At 34.0% G+C, this 12865-nt stretch overlaps 1 protein-coding gene and 1 pseudogene across 2 annotated transcripts; both read left to right on the top strand.

The window, feature by feature from the left end:
• Positions 1-1895: 1895 nt before the first annotated feature.
• LOC123228852 lies at positions 1896-5752 on the top strand (annotated as a pseudogene).
• A 4244-nt stretch (positions 5753-9996) lies between these two features.
• On the top strand, positions 9997-11939 carry LOC123228838 (cytochrome P450 81C13-like). Of its 2 annotated transcripts, none has more exons than XM_044654307.1 (2): positions 9997-10851; positions 11224-11939. In XM_044654307.1, the coding sequence occupies exons 1-2, from the start codon at positions 10114-10116 to the stop codon at positions 11839-11841; spliced, it is 1356 nt and encodes a 451-aa protein (XP_044510242.1). In that variant the 5' UTR covers positions 9997-10113; the 3' UTR covers positions 11842-11939. The 2 variants fall into 2 exon arrangements, with proteins under 2 accessions (XP_044510242.1, XP_044510241.1); XM_044654306.1 differs by having other exon boundaries at positions 10002-11019.
• The last annotated feature ends 926 nt before the right edge of the window (positions 11940-12865 follow it).

Raw genomic sequence — 12865 nt, 5'->3', positions numbered from 1 at the left:
CATTGAACTCATAAGTCTGTATCATATTAAGATTTGTTAATTATCGAGTTTATACGTGATAAGACTTATATTACAACCTAAAATCCTTTGGATTGTGTCTTTGCGAGCCTTTTACAAAATTAGTTTATGTGTTTTTGTGACGGGCTCATTATTTTATATTCTTTATATTTTTAAATATTTTAATTTTTTATTAAGCTATGTTAGGATGTGTAGGTTGAACCCTAAGAATTTTAACACATTAGACATGACTAAGAGTTTGGCATAACCCACAATTTTGTGAAATGTGTCTTGTTGGCCATGTAAAAATAAAATGAGTATGAATTACGTTGCGAACCAGTTTGGCTCTCTTGATATATTTAATTTCAATCAATAAATTATATTTATATAAGTAAATCATTTAGTTCATAGCACGGTAACAATAGTCACTTTATTTTTTATACTAATAAAAAAATATTTTTTTAGAATATAAATGGTATCAATATCATTATGAAATATTAGAGTATTTTTTTCATACATTATTTCTCATCTTTAAACTCAATTAAAAAAAAAAAAGAAACAGTGTTATTTGATCATACATTTTTTTCAAGTAAATGAATATATAAAACACAAAAAAGCAACAAAAATTAACTTAAGCTCATTCTCTCTGAGCAGAAGGATAGCAAGAAACTTAAGACTTCCTAAGTTTGCCTATCCAAGATAATACCTTCATCTTTTGAAGGTTTATCAAAGTTACAACAATGATTGGGTTTAAGAGGGAATATCCAAGAGAGCGCACTACGTTGTTGGCGTCTTCATCTCTTGAAGACACCAACAACAAAAATAGGCAGGCCTGGATAAATGGTCTTGCCTATACAACATGATGCTATCTCTGACTTTGAACAGCCCATCGCATCCCAAAAGTTGGTATTTTTGCACAAAAACGATGGCCGGTGTTTAAACATTTCAACACGACACGACTCTGTTTGTAGCTGTAGAAATATATATAAAAAAAAAAGGGAAAAATGCATCTTCGCACTTCATTAACTATTAAATTGATACATTTATAATTTTATAAAATTCGTTTCCTTTTTAAAAAATACATTTGATTGGTGTTAAAATATATCAGTCGGCTTAGAGATTACTTCAATGTATAAAAAATGTGAGGCCGAAGAATTATTCTCGATCAAGATTTAGTGAAATTTTAAAGTTATACTTATTAAGTTTAAAATTTGAAATATTTTTTAATAGATTATTAATGTTAATAAAATTAATTAGTTATAAAAGTAAAATTATTATTTAATCAATAATATTAAAAAAATTAAAATTTTATCTTATTTTTTCTCTAAACCTTAAAAATTACTAATTTTACCTTATGATTACATTTTAAAAAATTACATTTTCACTCTTGCTAGATTTCTAGTTCCCCAGTGATCTTCTGATGACATCTCTCCTTTTGGCCATCTCCTCATAGCACTGTCAATGTCGTCTTTTCTAACATTTTCGTCTGAAGATGAAGACACAAGGGAAGGCCATCAACAACACTAGGAGGAGATGGCCATGAAGGAGAAACACACTAGAGAGGGAGAAATGTCGTCAGGAGATCGTCGGAGAATTAGAAACCTATCAATGGTAAAGATATATTTTTTTAAAGTTTAATTCTACGAAAAAATTATTAGTTTTTAATGTTTGAATGAAAAATAAGATAAAATTTTAATTTTTTTAATATTACTGATTAAATAATAATTTTATCATTTGAACTAATCAATTTTATTAATTTTAACTGTTTATAAAGATGTAAAATTGGGGTTCACTAAACCTTGGGTGGGAAAAAGTCCTTGGGCCAACATATAATTTTCAATAAGTACTCTGAAAAATTAAAATATACGTCATAAAATTAAAAAACAACCATTCACAACCTCATGTTTATTACTTCGGAAATTCAAAGCAGCACCGCTGATCTTCTTATTTTAAAATGAATACAGTGCCGCTCTTTCTTTCCCTACATATTCATATCTTCTCCCCGCCTTCACAATCCGTCCATCTCTTTCTCTCTATTCACTGTCCAGCTCTTAATTCCGAACAGTCCATTCAAAACAAGTCTGCGTAGTTGTACTACAATGGCAGATCAGGAGAACTGTGGGAGGTTCACCCGCGCTGCTAAAAAAAGATCGGCATTAGGTAATGCGGGAGAGCATTCACCTAACAAGAAGCAAGTAGTGTTGGGGGAGCTACCCAACTTGTCAAACGTCGTCGTTTCGAAGAATCCGATTTTGAAGAGTGACCCGCAGAAGCCCGAAGGTAGAGCTAAAGCGAAAGTTAAGAAAGTTCTGCTGCCGATATCCACCCAGAACAACGATGTCGAAGGAAAGGTTAATATAGATGCCAAGTGGGACGATCCACAGATGTGTGGGCCAAATGTATCCGACATTTTCGATCTCCATAACATGGAGGTAACTGAAGACTTTATCTTTTTTTGTTTGTTTTTTTTTTTTTAAATCCAACTCTAATTAAGCCTGTTGATTCTTCTAGGAATGCTCTACTATACAGTCTTAAGTTATTGCTCTATTGTAATAGCATTTCGGGTTTGCATTTGATGTGAAAGTTGTATTGATGTTAAGATTTTTAGCTTAGGCTGAGAAGTATAAGATTGTGTTTCTTTGAGGAATAAGGCTCTGCAAATGATCAATCGTTATTTTGGCATTAGAATTTGTGTTGAATTTGGTATATTTCTGGTATCTGTTTTTTTTTTGTTTTAAATTTTTGGGTTTGATAATACGCTATGTCTTTTAACAGTGTTTTAGTCAATTGTAACTAAACCTGACTATGCAGGTGGCTCCAAAGAGAAGACCTTTACCTGATTACATAGAGAAGGTTCAAAAGGATGTTAGTACAAATATGCGAGGAATTCTGGTGGAAGTTACTGAGGAATACAAACTTGTGTCGGATACCCTTTATGATATCTCACCATTTCCCATTATTTGATCCGGGTTCACCCATGACGGGTTGACTCAATCCGGTTTAATATAATTGTCAAGGACAATTATAAGAGGCAGTTGGACATATATAAATTGTTCAAACTGCCTCCCTATAAGAGAATAACGTTATTTTCTAGAGAAAAGAACTCTCCCCTCTTCTCCTACTAATGTAATGCACAAATTTTGTTTTTCTAATTGAAAATTAGTACGTGGGCAAATGATGTTATGAAAATAGACTAACATCAATACCTTACATTGTATTTGAAGAAGCTTCATCAAAAATTACTCCGGGTACGTAAATCTCTATTTACAAATTTCACAAAATTTGATCCTCGCATGTTTAATTATTTCCAACACCCATATCGACAGATTTCTTTCCTTGATGTTCATAATAGGCAAAGACTGCAATTACTTGGTGTTTCTTCTATGCTCATTGCCTCGGAAGCACCTGAATTACTTCAATTTTTTTTTTTTCATGCTTTTACTGTTAAAACTTATTGCTCAAATTATATTTGCTTGAATGCTTATATTTTGTTATCTTTATTGTATCAAGTAGAGAGTATGAGGAAATCAGCCCTCCGAGTGCGGAATATTTTTGCTGCATTACAGATAATACAAACACTAAAGATGAGGTAATTCTTAGCACCTTATTTTTTAAATAATCTATTTCATTACATTCTACATCCACCCAAGTTGTTAAAACGAAATTTATCTTATGTGAAGGTGGTTAAGATGGAGGCTGATATACTCAAGGCGCTGAAATTTGGACTTGGCAATCCCACAATGAAAACATTTTTAAGGCAAGAACACTTGTACATTTTCATGTAGGACATAACTGATAACAATTTAATGCTTCTTTGTACTAACTATTGCTACAATTACCATGCTGGAATGCAGGAGGTTCACTAGGGTTGCACAAGAAGACTATGAAGTAAGTAAAACCTCTTCTCTTTTGTTGCTCTGTGGATGTGCAAAAGCTAAGAAAATGCTTTATTGACTGCTTATTTTTTGTGCTTTACACAGCTTCCAATTTGCAGCTAGAGTTCCTTGGACACTACCTTGCAGAGTTGAGTTTATTAGATTATGCTTGTGTGAAGTTTTTACCTTCTCAAGTGGCTGCATCTGTTATATTTCTTGCACGATTCATGATTCGTCCAACAAGGCATCCTTGGGTAGGCTGATTACATAATTATCCGATTGTTACTCTTGTCCACAAAGGACCTCTATTGAGTCAATTATGTGTATTCTGCAGAGTTCTGCTTTGCAGCAGTACACTAGTTACAAACCATCTGATATAAAAGAGTGTGCTCTTATCATACATGACTTGTTTTTTAGTAGAAGGGGAGGTAGTTTACGAGCTGTAAGAGAAAATACAAGCAGCGTAAGGTACATATTCTGTCAAGTATATTAATGGTCATATTGCCAGTTGTCCCATGGTTAAGATGGTAATCTTAATTGTGTTTTCACTTTCTTGAAACAGTTCAGATGTGTGACAACCTTGCCTTCTTCTTTAGAGAGACCTGTTTCTTACTTGGAAATATTACAGCTTGAAGTTGAATTACTTTTATGTTTTTAAACTAATCGTCAATAGATATTTAACTTCGTTGAGACGGTTGAAAATGAGTATTCTAACTCCCAGAAGATTGCTTTTTGGTTAGCTTTTTGCCAATCTTAATTGAGGGAAAGGATCTTTGAAGTGAATTACTTGCCACGAAATGCTTTGGTGCAACATTTCAGAGCTGTTGATTTTTTAAGACTTCTGTGAAATGTATTTGGTGCAGCTAGCTAGAGCAAGTACAAACAGTGATTGTAGAAGATATTCTAATTCACCAAGGAATGCTGTTGGCTTTAGGTAACTGATACATTGCTGATTGGATTTAATAGCTTTACATTTTAACTGTTGAATAGTCTTGAAGTAGATGGGTTGTTAGTCCAATTTGTGAATGATGTAAATTCTTATGTTTATAAATACATATCTCTGAGGAAGCATTTGGTATTCATCTTTTTGTCCAGTAAGAGATTGATAGCAGTTTAATTTGCATTTTCCACCATTTTAGATTGGCTTAGATTAGCACAGGAAACAACGCTGACAACCGAAGCTTCTTAGCTGAAAAGATAACTTTGTGGTGGATTGATGAGTCAGGCTGTTGAAGCACGGAGTTGTCTCATTCGTTGACGCCAGATCACAACAAAATACAAATACCACTGAATATAATTCAGTGGAAGCTGCACAACAGATGGAAATTGGGCAATCATATTTCAATAGAATTGTACCAACTGTCAACTTTATCGATGGGACGGCTGTGTAATTTGGGCTTAATGGGATACAGCAGATGAAGCATTAGGTCTTCGGCCAAATTTGGGCTTTCAGTAAACAAAAAGAATTCTCACTTGGGCTGCATGCAATGAAAGCCTGGCTTATTCCTGGGACCAGGGTTTACCCAACATGCAATGAATTCCCACTTGAATATTTCTGATTATAATCAGAATAGCATGCATGCGCAAAGAAATTCAGGAAAAATCTTTAATTAACGCTGTCTAACCATTTAGGGAGCCAATTATTTCCTTTCATGTGATGAAAATGTATTGGAGAACGGTCCTGTACAAGATACTAATGCTTCTTTTATCTTTCCCAAGCCATGTTTGTCTATTAAATCATCAGATGTTTTACTTTTTGCCTTGAGTTTTTACACCTACACAGATATTCATAAGTAGAATGGTAGATAATGCATTGAACGCAGAATTCATGTAAGTTTTATTTTTTATTATATTTTATTTGTGTCGTTAACTTTCTGTAAGCCATTTGAAAGGACAAAGCCGTGGGTTGGCCTCTTTTTGGGTAGAATCGGTGCCAAAATTTGATGGCAATTCATAAATAAAGAAAGCGATTGTCACGGAATGGAATAAGATAATGTGTTCACATAATCAGCTCGGCTTGGTTATATGTTGAATAGAGGGTTGCCATTTCACATAGGATATTGAAGAAAACCAGTGGCTCTGTTTCGAGTGCGCATTATTTGACCACTCACTTGTAATTAAAGGCAAAGGTTGTTTATCAGGGAAGAAAGATATTGTTTATGTGTCGTAGGGGATTCTTGGTATGATGTAAGCTTTTGCATGAGATGAAAAAGTCCTCGAAAGAATGGCTGATGGGCTCGGTTACACGATGCAAAAAAACTATTTTGGATTGAAAACAGTCATTAATTGTTATTTCTGGAGTAGCCGAAGTAGCTATAAAGAGAAAATTGACAATTTTCTCTAACCGACAAGCAATAGCCGACAAAGAAAATAGCACAAGAGCCAAGATCTGCAAACTATGTGCCTTAAATTATGTATAGACTCAGCCTTATCTTAGGGACTGAAGAGAAAGAATAGAGAGCAAAATGGCTAGAAAAGTTCCATCGTGAGTTGTGTCCCTTGTTTGCAGGGTTACTCAGCACACTGCATCGCCTTTTTCTCTTTTCGTTCATCATTTCTTTCCAAACTACAAAGCCATAAAGCTTTCCCTGAAAATAACGTTTTCTCCAACCCCTCTCATTCTTAAGCTGGTGAGTTCCTGCAGTGCATTTCACTTGTTTGAAGAACTAGAAGAGCTCTCAATTACCAACAACATGCATTATCAACAGTTGTCCCAAGTGGGGTTCTTTCAGAAGTTAATTATCATAATTTTTCTCTCCTTGATAGTCTGTGGAGAGAAGGAAGAGACCCTGGTTGTTGGTATAAACGATAAATCACCAACAATGCAAGCTAGACAACGCCAGAAGCAGAAACAGGGAAGTCTGAGAAACTCATTCGATTCATTTATTTCGAGCAAGAGGAAAGTTCCTAATGCATCAGACCCTCTCCACAATCGCTGAAGCTTCATCCAAACACAAATCTCCAGACGCCAGCTAGATTTGCATTATGTGAAAAGGACTTGGAGCTCCATAAAGTCAATACACATACAGGTTTGTGCATTTTGTCAATTATAGTAGGGTATGTGGGGGTGCTTTTTATCTTCTCCGTGAATTGCATCCGTCGTCTTCCCAAAAATTTGCTGGTCCTTGAGGACTTTTATCCACATTTTGTACTGGTCTGTAGACCATATATATGTAAATTGATAAATATATCAAGTGGTTTAGAAACATTGCCGCCTATTTTATTAGTGCTTGCTCTGTTCACTGTTTGGTGTTTTTTACCCAACATTTTTACTTCTATTCCTTTGTTGACCTCTGTTTCAACCGCACCTTTACCCTTCATCGTTCATTTTTTACAACAGTATCATATCTAAAGGCTGAGAGAATTTTGCAATTGTCTCTCAAGTGCCTGGGAAAGGGTAGCAAACAAGGATTTTTCTCGTTGTAGATGTTTGCTTCTAAAATTCTGCCAACAAAAAGTATGTAACATCATTGGTGTGATCTTGTCCAAGTAAATAATGGTGATAAAAGCTTTCTTTCAAGTAATTCGGCCTGTTATTCAACAGTGTAACCATAGGTGTTACATAAGAGTTATTTTTTTAGCAAAAAGCAAAAGAATAGTACGCTTATGCTCACCACGTGGCTCCATGTTACAAGAGTTTTTTTTTTTTTTTTTGGGTAATTGTGTTACAAGGGAGATGCCTCTTGCCTTTATATAATTTTTTTTTTTTTTAATGGAATAAGAGAATGAGTCCATTATTTTATGTCAGAGATTTGTTTAGATCTTGATATATTAAACCTAGATATTTAGATGAAAGTTGTACATCAAGTTATTATAGTGAAATAAGAAAACGTGGTGTTATAATTATTGTTTCATTTTGATATGAAATAAAAATAGAAAGTGATCAAATAAATCACAAAAAAAAAAAAAAGGCTTTTATCCATATTTTAACTTGACTTGATAGTCTTTATATATGACCAATCGTCTCTTTAAAATTTGATATCGTTTTTGTGAGTTTAATTAACAAAAATTTGACTGTATAATTTTAAGGTATGAATAAGATTTTAAAAACTCTTTATATTTCTATATAGATAAACAAGAAATGGATGTTTTAAAATATCTAATTTGAAGCATGTTGTGAGAATAATGTTTTCACTTTATAATTAATGCACTACATGTGTGCACCATATATCGTGGTTTAAATCATTATGATTTTTCAATGGATGATGACATGTGTCATCGACTTAATTTGGATTGTTGAGATCGGTTCATTCTCAATCTGAATATGTTTATAAAAATGCAAGGAACACAGGCTTCACTTTTTTCTTTACCCTAAAATTTCAAGCCTTTGAATTTTAGACGTCCTCCTTGAAAACCATACAACTTTTGTCAAATCTTTAAGCCTTTTTCAAAGACTTTCTGGTTTTATTTAGAGACATTGTTGAAACATTTTCTTTTTCCCAAACCAACACGGTGTCAAAGCATTTTTTTCACCAATTATTCATAAGATGAGTTTTCTCAATAAAGGTGAAAATTAGAATTTTGGGTTCATTTGTTTGTGTGTTTTTTGAGTTGTTCAGTTTAATAATAATTTTTGGGTAAATTTGAAAGTTTATTATGTTTTAGGATATGTCACGTTAATAGAGTTTTTAATTGAGTTGAGTATTAATAAACCTTCTAAATAGTCTTTTCTGTCTAAAGTTGTTTATATTAATTGAGGTGTTAATTTTTTGCAAATTTTCTAACTCTGGTGGTTCTTCTTGCAAACGTGAGGCCTCCAACTCTTTGCCTTCTTCAACTAAATAAAAATGTAAGAATGAGAAGACCATAGTCTAGGCCATACCCTAAAGGAAATACCTTACACTCATACTTGTTATTTTGTCGAATCCACAATGAGTTGGGTAAAATGACCCCCTTTATATTGTTGTGGTTAATGGAAAAAGAACATTGAAACCACATGAGACAAGGCTACACCTTGAAGTTTCTTCTCTTATAGTTGCTAAAGGTACTCTCACTGAGGAATCATCCACATAACAAACCCTCTCCCCACAAATGGTGGACAATGTCCTACCAACCCCATCACATGGATCATGTCTGTGGTTGGCAAATATTTAAAAAAAAAAAAAAAACTTAATCTTATAGTGACTATGAATCAGATATTACAATAAAAATCATTTAAAATTTCTTATTTTCAAACATGATTTTATCAATAATTAATTTTAAATCTATTTTAATATAAAATCATTATAAAAATTTATGAAAAATTATAAATGATTCGAACTATTTCACATAAACTCAATCGAAACACTAATATTTGGGACTTAAAAAATCTATTTAAAAATTTATAAATATCAACATTATAAACTATTAAATATGATAATTGACAAAAATAATATATTAACTTCTTTTCCTATTTTAATGGTTGAAAATTGACTGAATTTATATAAGCTATCACTAATATATATATATATATATATATGGGTTATTTTTTATTTGTGAGATTAATATATAGTTATTTTAAATGTGAGAAATAAATTTATATTTTGCTGGTATATGTACAGTTCCTTCAAAACATAATATATTATTTATGTGTTTGTGATCTTTAAAAAGTTAATCAATTGGGTTAAATTTTCTTCAATTTTGATCATTTTAACATGTTTTTCTTACCATTATAAATTTCCCCATGGATGAAAAATTCTCCCCTCAAAATTAGATGGCCCCCACTATGAAGATTTTTCGCTCCCTGTTTGGCAGATAGTCAAGACTAACATACTAGTTTACATCCCACGCGCGCCGCCGTTGTTGATCAGTCTACTTTCGTGCCCGTTCTGTGTGGAGAGTAATTTTCTTTTTACGATGAAGTTTTTGGAATCAGTGGGTATTTTTTCAGGACAAATTACCTAGGGTAAATTTTGATTATAGTCACCCATTTCATAATTATTATAAATAAAAATTTTAATTTTTATATATTATCAGTTAAAATTTAGATAAAATAATATTATTAATATAGATAATATATATAATATATAAATAATAATATATTATTATTTAATTAAAAATTATTTTATTTTTAATTTAAAATTATTCAACATTAATATACATACCTACAAAACTGCGTACGTTGTTCTATTGGTTTAATTGTTGCGTGAATAGGGGGTTTGATCGTAACTTTATAAGGAAACTAATCTGCAACGTTGAAGTTAAACTCCCCCTTCTTGTCTGTGCCTGGTTTGTTCATAATCTAGATTTAGTTTCTTTCAGCATGGAAAAATTGTACAGTCACCTTGCTTTAGTGTTCTCTGTTTTCCTCTTAATCAAACTTGTTTTCGTTAGATTTAGCAGGCGAAACTTACCACCAAGTCCATTGGCTCTTCCGGTCATCGGTCACCTGCATCTTCTCAAGAAGAAGCCGCTACCTCAAGCACTAGAAACTTTGTCTTCTAAATATGGTCCGGTTCTGCACCTCCAGTTTGGTTCTAAGTCTGTCCTTGTTGTATCTTCTCCATCTGCCATTGAAGAATGCTTCACCAAAAACGACATCGTATTTGCAAACCGACCCCGATCTTCGGTTGGGGATCATTTCACATATAATTATACTGCCATTACCTGGGCTCCTTATGGTCATCTCTGGCGAAGTTTGCGCCGGTTTTCCGTTGTTGAGGTATTCTCTTCTAGTGGCCTCCGAAGGTCTTCTTCCATTCTTGAAAATGAAATTTCTCGCCTTCTTCGCCTGGTGCTTAAACAGTCAAGAAGCGGCAATCAAGAGGTGGAACTGAGGATTTTGTTTAATATTCTAACAACCAATATAACGATGATGATTGTTGCTGGAAAGCCTGCTATTGAAGATGAGGCGGCAGCAGCAGACTTAGGGATTGCAAAGGAATTCCTTTCAGAATTTAAGGAGAAGTTTTTCGCGGGTGTGGCAATGGACATGCGTGATTTATTTCCAATTCTGCGGCTAATTGGTTATAAAGGCCGGGTGGAGAAGATTTTATCAAAGGTACAAAAGAGCAGAGATGAATACATGCAGGTTTTGATAGATGAAATTCGTTTAAAGAAAACCAGTTCTTCTTTTGAAAAGAAAACTTCATTAATTGAAACTCTATTGTCTCTCCAAGAATCGGAACCTGAATTTTATACAGACGATGTCATCAAAAGCATCATGGTGGTAAGCACCCATTTGTTTTTTGTTTTATTTTGCCCTGGGCCACGGAAAATTCAGAATGAACTTCGTAGACTAACGTAGCTACAAATAACTTTGGTACTAAATTACTACTCTTTGCCTGCTATAGTCATAGTTTCAAAATAAGGTCATTTCTCACAGTGCTCTGTTTTGAGTCTTTAACTTGATTCTTAGCAACCTGTGTTTTAGGTAATGCTTGTTGCTGGGGTAGACACAACAGCGATCACTTTGGAATGGGCAATGTCGCTCCTACTGAATCATCCAGAGGCATTGAAGAAGTTGAGAGCTGAAATTGACGACAAAATTGAAGATGGGCGCCTGCTAAATGAGTTGGATCTTGTCAATCTCCCATACCTTGCTTGTGTTATACACGAAACACTCAGACTATATCCTCCAACGCCACTCCTTTTACCCCATTTATCGTCTGAAAGCTGCACTGTTGGTGGATATGACATACCACAAGGAACAATGCTGATTGTGAATGCATGGGCAATGCACAGGGACCCCAAGGTGTGGGATGAGCCATCAAAGTTCATGCCTGAAAGATTTGAAGCAGCTTCCGGGGGACGAGAGGGATTCAAATATATTCCATTTGGCTCGGGGAGGAGAGCTTGCCCAGGCGCTGCTATGGCTGTTCGAACAGCTTCTATGTTTTTAGGCTCACTCACAAGGTGCTTTGATTGGGAAAAGGTGGGAAAGGAGGTGGACATGAGTGAACAATGTGGAATTTCTTTGACCAAGGCTAAGCCATTTGTGGCAAAGTGCAGGCCGCGCCAAAATATGATTGAAATGCTCTCTCAGTCGTAAATGATCTGTTGAGTAATAACAGTACTATGTAAATAAGCTAATAAGTAATAAATCTGGGCATTATACTATCAATAAAACTGAATTATGATATCGACCAATTTATACTGTCAATTTATGTTTTCTATTTAGTTCCAGTTACATATCAAAGTAGCAAGTTCTTCCCATTCAAAGTGGACACATATGGGCTCTATTTATAATTGTTTCAGTGTCACCATTTGAATCACCAACCAAATTGGGTGACCATAATCAACAAAATCAACCATTCCCACCACGATCATTGTCTTCCCGCTATCAGCTTTTCTCCCTCTTTAAAGTATCAATTTCTTTCTATAATTGCTCCAATTTTACTCCTCCCATAAAATTTTCTGCAACTCTACTATCTCATTGTTTCATTCTTTTTCTTATTGCTGTGATTCGGTCATGTTGAAGCCTCAAAACCTTAGCTCCCAATTCAACAGCTCAAGTTGATATTGATTTGAAAACTTTCGTTTCCTGTTTAGATGCTTTAATTTCGATGGTTATTTTCTTAATTCTCTCTTTCATTCCTTGGTTCTCTTCCTCTAATGTTTTTACCTTTTTCATCAATGCAGTTATTTTGTTGTCTTGATCTAGATTGTAGAAACTCTCGCCGTCTGATTCTCTGTCTGAGTTCATGCGTCATCGTTTCGGACAATCTCTAGCTTTGCTGTTGTGTACTATAATGTTAAAAAAATGTTAAATTTTCAGGGAAAGGTTATATATTTCTTTCCCAACTTTTCTTCGCAACCAAACAAAAATTTAATACATAAAAACCCCATCTTTCCTCTAGGGGTCAGGCTATGGGATTAGATCAATGAATAACGACAAATGTCACCAACTGCTTGATGGAAATCAGAGTTGGAAAGAAAAAATGGGGATAAGAAGATCGTGGCTGAGAAGAGAGAACAGGAAAATGAGAATGATGCACCGAATCCAATTCGAGTCTGATTTTAAATAAAAAAGAGTTATCCATTCGATAAGAGGAAGAGTTAAAGCTAAATTTAGG

This window comes from Mangifera indica, chromosome 11, assembly GCF_011075055.1.
Source record: "Mangifera indica cultivar Alphonso chromosome 11, CATAS_Mindica_2.1, whole genome shotgun sequence".
In the NCBI taxonomy this organism is placed as follows: domain Eukaryota; kingdom Viridiplantae; phylum Streptophyta; class Magnoliopsida; order Sapindales; family Anacardiaceae; genus Mangifera; species Mangifera indica.
Note: the sequence above shows the minus strand (reverse complement) of the source record. Positions and strands in the feature narration are given on the sequence as shown.